The following is a 12,500-nucleotide window of genomic DNA, read 5'->3' on the forward strand; positions in this document are numbered from 1 at the left end:
TGGATGTTGAGAGTGCTAGGTTTATAATTTACTAATGTAATCTATGAATCTAATCAGATGAACCCTCAATCATTATCCATTAGTTTAGTCTTTGATTTAATAGAGGTAAAGTTGTTGTTTTAATCACACATTCCAGAAGTCAACGTAGTTGCGCATAATCTGATAATGGTGAATGAAAGTTATAATAATAATAATAATAATAATAATAATAACAATTCTGTGTTCCTAAATGCTCCAAAAGCTTTTATCAATTAATTTTTTTCTTTACATTTCCAGTGTTCCCAGAAATCAATGTAATAGCGAAAGTGGTGAACGGAAGTTTGAGTATTTATTTTGTATTCCTAAATACTCTTATAGCAACAGAAGTAAAGTAATAAAATTTTAAAATGCAAAAAAATCTATCATGTATTTTTTAAATTGCTATTAGAGTATTTAGGAATACTGAATAATATAATATGTACTCAATAACTTTATCTTCCATTTATCGCTATTGAAGTTTACGCAACTACGTTGGCTTCTAATCCCGGAAATGTGAAAAAAAGTCAATTATTAAATTGATAAAAATTGTATTGTGTATTTTTTCATTGCTATTAAAGTTTTTAGGAATACCAATTTAATATTGTTACTTCCGTTCTCCACTATCGAAGTTTGTGCAACTATGTTAACTTTTGAAAATGTGAAAAAAGGGCATTTTTAAGTTGCTAAAAATTGTCTTTTTTTTGTTGCTATTAGAGCATTTAGCAATACAAAGAAATATAATTATTTAAACTTCTGTTCACCTCTATAAAAATTTACGCAACTATGTTGACTTCTGGGAACAATGGAAATGTAAAAAAATTCTAATAATTAAACTAATAAAAATTATGTCATGTATTTTTTTTAATCGCTATTGGAGTTTTTTAGGATACAATTTAGGAATACAATATAATTATTTTATCTTCTGTTCAACACTATCAAAGTTTTTAACCAACTAAGGTGACTTTTGGGAACACCAGAATTGTGGGAAAAATGTCAATGTTTAAACATTCTTGAATAAAAACTGACTAATTTGTTTGACTTTTCTCCTCATGTTCTCAGGTGGCAGACTGAAGCTGTGAATATGAGTGATGATAAACCGTTCCTCTGCACTGCTCCTGGCTGCGGACAGGCATGTGATCTCTCTTAAAGCTCTAACACACATTTAAAGCTGCAGGGTCACATTTCTGTTTGGGGCGGTTTGCACCAAGTTTGTTAGTTTTGCAATTTTTAATTGTTTTTTATTTTGAAATATGCTATACATTTCAGTTTGTTTAATTAATGGAGTTTTAATTTTTATTTTGTGATCAGATTGCTATTTTGTTATTCATGTTGAACAGAACACGTCATCATCAGAACAGCGTCAACCAGAGCAAAGTTTAGCATTAAGATGAACTCTTGTTCAAACCTCTTAAAAGTCATAAAATAAAATAATACGTAGTTTTAACAGACACTGAACCCAAAACTACACAAATTCAACTTAAATGAATAAAAGTAGAAATGATAAAGAAATCAGACAAACTTCCTCATATCAAAGATCATGTGTGTAGTTAAACATGTTAGGAAGTGGTTATAAAATATTTAGAAAATTAAGGAATGTGTTTATTTGGCCAGCGCGGTGGCACAGTGGGTATTGCTGCGGCCTCACAGCAAGTAGGTCACTGGTTCAAGCCTCAGCTGGGTCAGTTGGCGTTTCTGTGTGGAGTTTGCATGTTCTCCCTGTGTTGGCAAACATATGTGCTATAGGTGAATCGGGTAAGCTAAATTGTCTTTAGTGTATGAATGCGTGTATGAATGACTGTATATGGGTGTTTCCCGGTGATGGGTTGCATATGGAAGGGCATCCGCTGTTTTAAACAAATGCTGGATAAGTTGGCGGTTCATTCCGCTGTGGAAACCCCTGATTAATAAAAGGACTAAGCCGAAAAGAAAATTAATAAATTAATAAATTTGTTTGTTTATAAAAGTGCGTCTACAGATGTTTTTCTAAACTGCCACAGGTTTTCTTTCTACTATGAGTGCCTTGTAATTCTGAAAATTTATATTTATTAATTTATTAAATTGTTTGTTTATTATTTACTTAATTAGTTTTTATTTTCAGCATGATAATTAGTCGCTAATTGCAGTGAAATGCTGTTTGGAGACCGAAACGCAGGCAGTCATGAAATGGCCTCCACAGTGTCCAGACCTGAATATTATAGAGTCTGTATCGGATCATCTGGACCAGCGATCACCAACATGGTGCCCGCTGACACCAGGTAGCCCGCGAGGATCACATGAGTGGACCTGTTATAAAATTAGCTTACCATAGCAACACAAACCAGTAAGCTGCATCTAATTTTTTCTGTAGCTATTCTTTTTAAATCACACTTGCATTGGTTGATATTTATCTGTTTCCAATCATTGTTGACAACTATTGAGAAATCATTAACATGATCAGTGTCTTCACATAGATGAATATCATTAATTAATAATAACATATAATTAAAAGTAAATTGAGCAAATTTGTTATTAGGAAGTGTGTATCAAACTGGTAGCCCTTCACATTAAACGATACCCAAGAAGTAGCTCTCAGTTTCCAAAAGGTTGGTGACCCCTGATCTGGACAGAAAAAGAAAGATATGATGCTTTAAACCCAAAGAAGAACTCTGGAAAGTGCTGAAAGAAGCCTGATATTATTATTACACAGCACATTAGTTCAGAAAATGTCAGGACAATAAGAACAACAGCCAAGAGAAGCCACATTAAACAGACTTTAGCTTACAGAGGAAATGTTGAGTTGTTGTTGTTGTTGTTTTTTTGTACATATTTCATATATTCTTTGTTTCGAATAAAGAGACTTAATAATTATATTGTGCAAAAGTCATAGGCCAGGGGTGTCCAAACTCGGTCCTGGAGGGCCGGTGTCCTAGAGAATTTAGTTCCAACCCTAATCAAACACACCTGAAGCAGCTAATCAAGCTCTTACTAGACATATTAGAAACTTTCTGGCAGGTGTGTTGAAGCAAGTTGGAGCTAAACTCAGCAGGACACCGGCCCTCCAGGACCGAGTTTGGACATCTCTGGCTGCGTCCGAAACCGCCTACTACTCAGTAGGTACTGCATTTGAATTTAAACGTACTACTCGGCCGTTAGAAAAGTTCATTCTATACAGTATGAATGTGAAAAGTATGAATGGAATCCGGACGTACTACATCCGCCATTTAGTCATGGTCATGTGACCTACTCACGTCAGTTGCGTCGCCTCACTTCCATTCATGAATTCTCTCACGGGGCATTATGAAATAGCGTAGCGTGCATGGGATACACACTTCAGAATCTCGCCGGAAGTAGTAAGTCATCCGAGTACTTCTCGCATACTGATTTTCGAATTCTATGAATTCGGACATACTACTCGGCTCGCATACTGATTTTAGCGTACTATATAGTATGGAAGTATGCGGTTTCGGACGCAGACACAGTTCTAGTATATCTACTAGGAGCTTGATTAGCTTGTTCAGGTGTGTTTGATTAGGGTTGGAGCTAAACTCTCCAGGACACCGGCCCTCCAGGACCGAGTTTGGACACCACTGTCTTAGGCCAACAAAGCTGCTATCGTGCTTAGGATTTTTGCACAGTACTATATTATTTTTGCCAGTTATTATTTCATTTCAGTTTTTCAGTAAAAGGGAATTTTTTTTAATGATATTTCAGTTAACCATAATGTTTTCGACCAGTAGTTTTAATCTCAGTTTTTGTCTGCGACAGCGATTCACAAATGAAGACCACCTGGCGGTGCATAAACACAAGCATGAGATGACCCTGAGGTTCGGACCGGCGCGCAGCGACAGCGTCATCATTGCTGGTGAGTCTGAGAGCACCCGGAGAAAATCAAACCAAGCTTTCATTATTCATGTATTTACAGCTTTATGGGCTTCTATTGCAGACCAGACGCCGACACCGACCCGCTTCTTGAAGAACTGCGAAGAGGTGGGCCTGTTTAACGAGCTCACCAGCCCATTTGAGCATGACTTTAAAAAGGCCACGGAGGAGGACATTAAAAAGGTAAACACGCCAATTTATTCTGCAGTTCGTGCAATGGTTTAGCAGATGCGCTTGCATTCACCGATTGGGGGTCAGTAAGATTAGTAATGTTTTTCGAAGAGTCTCTGAGCTCATTAAGACATTGGTTTAATTGAAAAAAAATATACATAAATGTTGTCACTTCAAAATGACTGTTTAGGCAGCACGGCGGCGCAGTGGGTAGCACAATCTCCTCATAGCAAGAAGGTCACTGGTTTGAGCCCCGGCTGGGTCAGTTGGCGTTTCTGTGTGGAGTTTGCATGTTCTCCCTGCGTTTGCGTGGATTTCCTCCTGGAGCTCCGATTTCCCCAACAAGTCTAAAAACATGTGGTACAGGTGAATTGGGGAAGCTAAAATTGTATGTGTATGCGTGTGAATGAGTGTGTATGGATGTTTCCCAGTGATGGGTTGCAGCTGGAAGGGCATCCGCTGTGTAAAACGTATGCTGGATAAGTTGGCGGTTCATTCCGCAGTGGCGACCCCAGATTAATAAAGGGACTAAGCCGAAAAGAAAATGAATGAATGAATGAATATTTAATAAACTGTCTCTGCAATATGATAATATCATAGTACTTGTCACTATGAAATATTGTTGTAAACTATATTCTGCAAAATTTTGCAATTTATTATCTTTTTCCAACTTCAAATTATCTTCCAAAAGGAAAACTTTGGCAACATCTTTTAACTAAATTATAGTTTTCCCTGGTTTTAACTGTATATTCAGTTTATGTCATTCCAAATAAATGGGATTGTCAAGCACTTGTCAAGCACTACATACATATTTATTTATTTATTTATTTATTTTTCTTTAGATGTATTGACATGAACTCTGGACCTTTTATGTGCTCTTTGTAATTGGGATAATCAGGGAATAACACACACCTGGCCATGGAACAGCTTAGAGGCCAATTGTCTAATTATTTTTGGTCCCTTAACAAGTGGGAGGCACATATGCAAACTGTTGTAATTCCTACAGCGTTCACCTGATTTGGATAAAAATACAAGTTTTGGATTGAAATACCAATTTCAATACTCAAATTAAAGCTGACAGTCTGCAGTTAAAGCACATCTTGTTTGCTTCATTTCAAATCCCTTGTGTTAGTGTATAGAGCCAGAAAAATGTTAGAATTGTGTGTATGTCCAAATATTTATGGACCTAACTGTATATTGGGTCATATAATGGGATGTAATGTTGTCTCTGAAAATATTGCAATACTATATATATATATATATATATATATATATATATATATATATATATATATATATATATATATATATATATATATATATATATATATATATATAATTATTATTATTATTTATTATTGTGAGAAAAGGGAGTATTATCAAGCATTATTTGTACGTTCTTAATAAAACATTCAAACAACACAGAAGTTCAGCACAGAACACAGTGGATTAAAGGGATAGTTTACCCAAAACTGAAAAATCTGCCAACATTTACTCCTCCTTGACATGTTCCTTCTCTTGTGTATGTGTATATGTGTTTTGCAGTTGCCGCTGGACTTGTCTCCTCTTGCAACTCCAGTTGTTCGAAACAAAGTAGAGGAGCAAACACCCATGGAGTCGCACCGAGACAGTCCTCTTCCCCACCCAGAGTCGACTACCACTGATGACAAGGTGAGACACAGACAACTGCCGAAATACTTGCAGTAATGCTGGGATTCATTTTAGGATCTCCATATTAGCTAGTGGTTGTAAACCAGGGGTGTCCTGGAGGGCCGGTGTCCTGCAAAGTTTAGTTCCAACCCCAATCAGACACACCTGAGCTAGCTAATCAAACTCTTACTAGGCTTTCTAGAAACATCCGTGCAGGTGTGTTGAGGCAAGTTGGAGCTAAAATCTGCAGGACACCGGCCCTCCAGGACCGAGTTTGGACACCCCTGTTGTAAACTAAACCTTATTCCAAATGGCACACTTCAGACTTGTGGACTTTTTCAGAGTCTGCACTAATAAGGCCAGGACACACTAAGTCGACACCAAACAACTAGCACCAATGAAATCCAACTGTGTTGCGTTGTGTTGGATTGCATCTGGACCAACAAGATGTGCATGAACCCACCAAACAGATGTAAAGAGAATGTGTCTTTCCACATCGTCGGGGGCAGAATCTATTTTTTTGTTCCACAAAGGGAAACTGAACTTCCAGCGTCAACAAATAATCTAATAATCCATATTGTTTGCAAATATTTGAGAAATGTAGCAAAATTACAGCCGGCTTCTTTGTGTCTCTTCTTGGCTGGAGTGGTTTACTTGCTACGTCACTTCACTATGTCACACTCACGCTCTGATTCATTGCTGAATATCCAATCAGATCTCTCTCTTTAGCTGATGGCCGACACTGATTCAACATGCTGTACTGGCCAGTGAGCTCCGATGTTAAAGACTGGTTTATACTTCTGCGTTGAGTGATCGGTATGACCCACGGTGCATGCCTTCCGAAACGCTAGCTGGCAGTAGGTTTTTATGTCCCTCTGTGTCAAGTTTCTTTGCAGGTGTTTTGTTTTTTCTGAACGCTACCTTAATATACAAGTAGCTAAAGCTCGTTAATTCAGATTCGGGAACCAGTGGACATGCAGCGACTTTAATTATAAGGTTAACACAAAACAAGTTTCCATCTGCAGAACCTTCACAGGACTCGATATTTGTAAACACTCGGGCTCAGTGCTCTATGTCCCACCCACACTTGTCACCGTTACCAAGCCGACCAATCACAGAGCTTGCGCTATGCACTGTTACGACATGTAGTTAATTTTTTTGAGAGGTGCGCGTCAGCGTCGTATCAACCACGGAAAGGACTGCAAAGGCTGTGCGTGACCATATGCATGCGATTGAAGCAGAAGTATAAATCAGCCTTAAGCTGACGAGTGGAAAACACCAAAACAACTAGCCACTTGGTGTGTCCTGGCCCTAAGGAAGTCATATAGTGTAGACCTTAGGGCAGGGTTGGCCAACCTAACTTCTGAAGTTAGTGCCCTAACTTTTTTTTGTTTACCCCAACTATTTCGTCGAGTATATCGGGGCCTTGAGACACAGCAAATTGTGGTGACCTAATTTTGTGGTTCCCTGCCTTTTATTCTTAAAATCTTATCCCAAATTTTAACTTTTAAAATCTTTAAAGGTAAAGTTCACCTAAAAAATTTAAATTTGTATTATATATACATTATATACATTTAATATACTCAACCTCAGGCCATTGAAGATGTAGGTGACTTTTTTTCAGAAGCACATTAAAGATGTAAATAGAAAAATGGTTTGTTTTTCTGCCGTTATAATGGTGCCTGGGTCATTTTTGACTCAACAAAAGACAACAGGAGGGTTTAACACCTTAATCATACTATTATCTTGCAGTTAATAATTATCCTCTCCATATGCACCAAACACTTTATATCAATAAGGAAAGCAATTACTTATGAATGCTTCAAAAATTATGTTGCACTACTAAATACCTCTATATCTTGCACAATATTGTTCTGACTTGTGTAGACTGTCTTAGGTTATGTGTATTGTTTAGTATTTGTAGTATATGTATAGTTAGTAGTTGGTATAGTAAGATTGCCGCTTAAATATGTTAGTTATTTATAGGTTTAAAATAGCTCTTACGTCCAGTGATGTGTTCATGTTTAATGATTGTGTTTGTTCATGTGGTCCTGCGAGAGACAATTTTATTCCATACACATAGCGGAATGATGTTAAAGCTCAACCTGAGCTTGACCACTGATGTCCATGCAAACGTAGCCAGTGTAAGATCGGTGTAGTTGTGTTGATGCAGCTTGGCTCTCGTGTGGTGTTTTCAGGAGGTTTCTTTGCAGCCGTCCTCTCTGCCTCCGTCCACTATAGTCCGCCCTCCATCCCTTCAAGTCCCCAATGTGCTTCTGGCCAACTCTGAGGCTGGTGTTGTTATTCAGCAAGCTCTCCCGTCACCAACATCTAGCTCTGTTATAACCCAGGTCCCGTCCTCTAGTAGACCCATAGTGTAAGTAACTTCCAAACGTGTTACTTATTCTGCTTGTCTCTTAGGCCCTGTCCACACGTACACGGGTATTTTCAAATCAACAGTTTTTTTTCTACATTGTTTCACTGTTTGTCCACATGAAAACGAAGTATCAATGACTGAAACTGAAACTTTCTGAAAACCCCAGCAAGAACGAGGAAACTTTTCAGAAACTCTGGGTACAGTGTTGTCGTGTGAACACTACAACCAGAGTTTTCGCCTCATGACGTCAGTGTGCACTCGGTTTTCGCTTTTCTGATTGGCCAACATGGCCAGTTTCACACCAAACATTGAAGACAATGAGGCAATTTCTGAATTCTGAGTGTGTTCTCACTGCAGCCTGTTGCACAATGACATTCTTAATCAGGTCCAATATGTAGTGGACATATACAGTATGCGTGAGAAGTTTTTACTGGAATTAGGGTTAGGTTATTACGAGAAGTATTTATATGAAGTATTAAATTACCAATTACATTGTCATATTAGCATTTACACCTACCCCAACCTTAAACCCAACCCTCACAGTTATTAACATCTAAACCTCCCCAACCTTAAACCTGGCCCTCACAGTTAAAACAGTCAACACCTATCCCAACACTAAACCCAACCATCAGTTATTAACTACTACACTTACCCCAACCCTAAACCCAATCCTCACAGTTATTAACGTCTACACCTACACCAACCCTCACAGTTTTTAACGTCTACACCTACACCAACCCTCACAGTTACTAACGTCTACACCAGGGGTGCTCAATCCTGTTTCTGGAGATCTACCTTCCTGTATAGTTTAGCTCCTACCCTGATCAAACCCACCTGAACCAATTAATTAGGACCTGAAATCCACTTGATAATTACAGACAGGTGTGTTTGATAAGGGTTGCAACTGAAATCTGCAGGAAGGTAGATCTCCAGGAACAGGATTGGCCACCCCTGGTCTACACCAACCCTAAACCTAACCATCACAGTTACTAACGTCTACACCTACACCAACCCTCACAGTTATTAACGTCTACACCAACCCTAAACTCAACCCTGTTATTAACATCTACACCTACCTCAATCTAAACCTAATCCTCACATTTATTAACCTTTACACCTAACCCAACTCTAAACCCAACCTTCACAGTTACTAATGTCTGTATCTAACCAAACTCTAAACCAAATCCTCACAATTATTAACATCTAAACCTATCCCAACCCTAAACCCAACCTCATAGTTATTAATGTCCACACTTACCCCAACCCTGAACACAACCCTCACAGTTATTAATATGTACACCTTCCCCAACCCTAAACCCAATCCTTACAGTTATTAACGTCTACACTTAGGCCAATTCTAAACCCAATTCTCAGTTAATTACTACACCTACCTCAACACTAAACCCAAGCCTCACAGTTATTAAAATCTACACCTACGTACCCCAACCCTCACAGTAAGTGACGTCTACATCTACCCCAACCCTAAACCCAACCCTCACAGTTATTAATAACTACACCTACCCCAACCCTCACAGTTATTAATGTCTACACCCACCCCCAACCCTAAACCCAAATCCCAAAGTTCTTAACATCTACACCTACCCCAACCCTCAAAGTTATTACCGTCTGCACCCACCCCCAACCCTAAACCCAAACCCCACAGTTTTTAACATCTACACCCACCCCAACCGTAAACCCAACACTCACAGAAGCATGGTTGTTACAACATCAACAACATATTGCACCTGATCCAGTCATCGTGCTACAGACTGCAGCCAGGACATCTTGCAATTCCCATGTTTGCATCGACTTGTATGCAGTTTACTAGGGCAAATAGTTAATTCCCCGTTTGGTGTGAACCCTTTATAAAAGTGTCATTATCTCCACCTATTGGTTTGGCATGAATTTAACATGCATCGCAGTGCGTTTTTGCCGTTTTCATGGGGACAAAAATTAAAGCTGCAAAAACTCTTGTCTAAAAAAATACCCATGTACGTGCGGACATGACCTTAGTCTGGCATCGTTTTCTCCTTTAGACGCCTCATTTGGTGTTTGGTTTTCGTTTGCCATTCATTTGGAGAGTTTATAATTTGGTTTAAGTTGCTTGTGATTTACGTGTCTTTACTTTCACATCATCACATTATCATTAAGTGCTTGATCATTAGAGCGTTTTATTTTGATTTGGTTTCGCACATCAGTTGAAGAGAAATATGTTGCTTTGTTTTATGTTCAATTCTTGTCACTTAAAGTCAACATGAACACAAAAATGAGCTTTTTTAAAATACAGCTCTTCTTTAATTTGACGCAGATAGAACCTTATAATTCCAAGGTGACGAAATAGTTTTGAAACAAATCTCTGCGCTTAACAAACAACATTAAATATGTGGGCTAATGGATGTCTTCAGTGGAGTGAGTTTCCACAGTTTCCTTACTCCAACAAAGTTAAGAAATAAAGTAAAGAGTAAAAGTAAAGAGAAAGTATAGAGACTGAATGGAGGAGGCTTGTTCTTTATTCTCGTGCTGCAGATGCTCTGTTTAACTATTTTCTCGCCAGTGAAGCGTTCAGTTTTTACACTTATAAGGTCTGCCATGTAAATAGCAAATGCGCCATGGAGCGACACAGCTGACTCTTAAAGGGGATTAAAGATGAGACTCAGATTGGTTTAATGCACGTTATGCTCAAAACACACCCAGAACTCATTAGAAGAATAAGCACCTGTTAAGACCATCCGCCTGGGTGCAGACCTTATTTACCATCCTTACAATAGTAAAAGTGGATTCGGACACACCCTTAATGCGTTTGTGCCATGAGCTTTAGACTTTGCACCTAGATCATTAAAATAGAGCGCAAAGAGTTCAAATCTGTAATTATTTTCCCTCATTATTTAATATCTACTTAAAAATGCTGCATGTTTGAGCTAAAATGCTAATCTGGTGTTCATGTTGACTTTAAATTACGGTGCTGCTTGTATATGTGGTTTGTTAATGTGTATGTGTGTTTGTGTATTGAATGTCTTTCTGCTAACTCTGCTGTTTGTTTCTCTGTCTTCAGTCCCGTGTCCGGCACCTTTCCGGTTCTGCTTCAGCTACCGAACGGTCAGACCATGCCGGTCGCCATTCCAGCCACCATCGCCAGCTCCAGCGTGCACATACCCACTGCCATTCCTGTGAGTGTGCGTCTCTCCGCATATCACTCTTACATCTATGATTAGCGATTGCAGCAGTCTCTCTATGATGCTTCGATGAGGAGCGTAACACCAGAGTATCTGGGTTTCTACTCAACAATGCAAATGGAAAGTAAAGGGGCATATGGACGTTAGTGAAGCTCTTGTAGAATCTATGAAAATGTGTGTGTGTGTTTGTGTGTGTCAATTTTTGTGTGTGTGTGCGTGTGTGTGTGTGTGTGTGTGCATGTGCTTGTTTATCTGATTGTGTGTGGTGTGTGTCTGTTTGTTTATGTGTGTGTGTGTATGTGTGTCTGTGTCTTTGTTTGTTTGAGTGTGTGTTTGTGTCTTTGTTTGTGTTTGTGTCTGTGTGTGGTGTGTGTGTCTTTCTGTCTCTGTTTATTTGCGTGTGTGTGTCTTTCTGATTGTGTGTGTGTGTTTGTCTGACTGTGTGGTATGAAAGTGTGTGTGTGTTTGTTTGCATGTGTTTGTCTGATTGTGTGTGAATGTGTGTGTGGCTAAGTGCGCACAACTTTGTGAAAGTGTGTGTGTATTCCTGCATCTGTTTGTGTGCGTGAGCTGTGTTTGTTGTTTGTGTCTGTGTGTTTGTCTGATTGTGTGTGTGTCGATTTGTTTATGGTTGTATGTGTGTGTCTGTGTGTGTGTGTGTTTGTTTATCTTTTTGTTTAAGTGTGTGTTTGTGTCTTTGTGTGTGTGTCTGTTTATCTCTGTGAGCGCATTTGTGTGTGTGTGTGTGTCTTTTTGTAAGTGTGTGTGGTATGTGTGTCTGTTTGTCTCTGTGTTTGCACATTTGTGTATGTTTGTGCGTGTGTGTGTGTGTGTGTGTCTGTCTGTCTGATTGTGTGTGTGTGTGTGTGTGTGTGTGTGTGCATCTGTTTGTGCTTGTGTGTTTGCATTTGTGTAAGTGTGTCTGTTTGTGTGTATGAATGTGTGTGTCTGTGTGTTTTGTGTAGGTGTCTGTCTATTTGTGTGCATCTGTATATGAGAGTGTGTGTGAGAGTTTTTGTGTGTGTGATTGTTCGTTTGTGCATGTGCGCATCTGTATGCAAATTTGTGTGTTTTGTGTGCGCGAGTGTGTGTGTGTGTGTGTATTTGTGCAGCTGTTTGTGTGTTTGCTTGTGTGTGAGACTGTGTTTGGTGTGTATGTGCATATTTGCATATATGCGTGTGCATGTTCATATGTGTGTGTTTGATTTTGTGTGTGCATCTGTATGTTCATCTCTCTGTGTGTGTGTGTGTGT

General features: G+C 38.9%; 1 protein-coding gene across 8 annotated transcripts in view; it reads left to right on the forward strand.

Annotated features, from left to right (window-relative positions):
• Positions 1 to 12,500, forward strand: part of atf2 (activating transcription factor 2) — a 44,189-nt gene that overhangs the window by 652 nt on the left and 31,037 nt on the right. For 5 of the 8 annotated variants that reach the window (XR_012385087.1, XR_012385085.1, XR_012385086.1 and 2 more), the window contains exons 2-6: positions 1,078 to 1,147; positions 3,763 to 3,859; positions 3,941 to 4,059; positions 5,593 to 5,718; positions 11,127 to 11,241. Coding sequence is in view for 4 of the 8 variants with exons in the window: in XM_073912395.1 (XP_073768496.1) it covers positions 5,711 to 5,718; positions 11,127 to 11,241 (123 nt within the window). In the remaining 4 variants the exon portion in view is untranslated. Of the gene's footprint in view, positions 1 to 1,077; positions 1,148 to 3,762; positions 3,860 to 3,940; positions 4,060 to 5,592; positions 5,719 to 7,895; positions 8,075 to 11,126; positions 11,242 to 12,500 lie in introns of all 8 variants that reach the window. The other 3 variants (XR_012385084.1, XM_073912392.1, XM_009304424.5) reach the window with 1 other exon arrangement.

Source organism: Danio rerio, chromosome 9 (assembly GCF_049306965.1).
Source record: "Danio rerio strain Tuebingen ecotype United States chromosome 9, GRCz12tu, whole genome shotgun sequence".
NCBI lineage: Eukaryota > Metazoa > Chordata > Actinopteri > Cypriniformes > Danionidae > Danio > Danio rerio.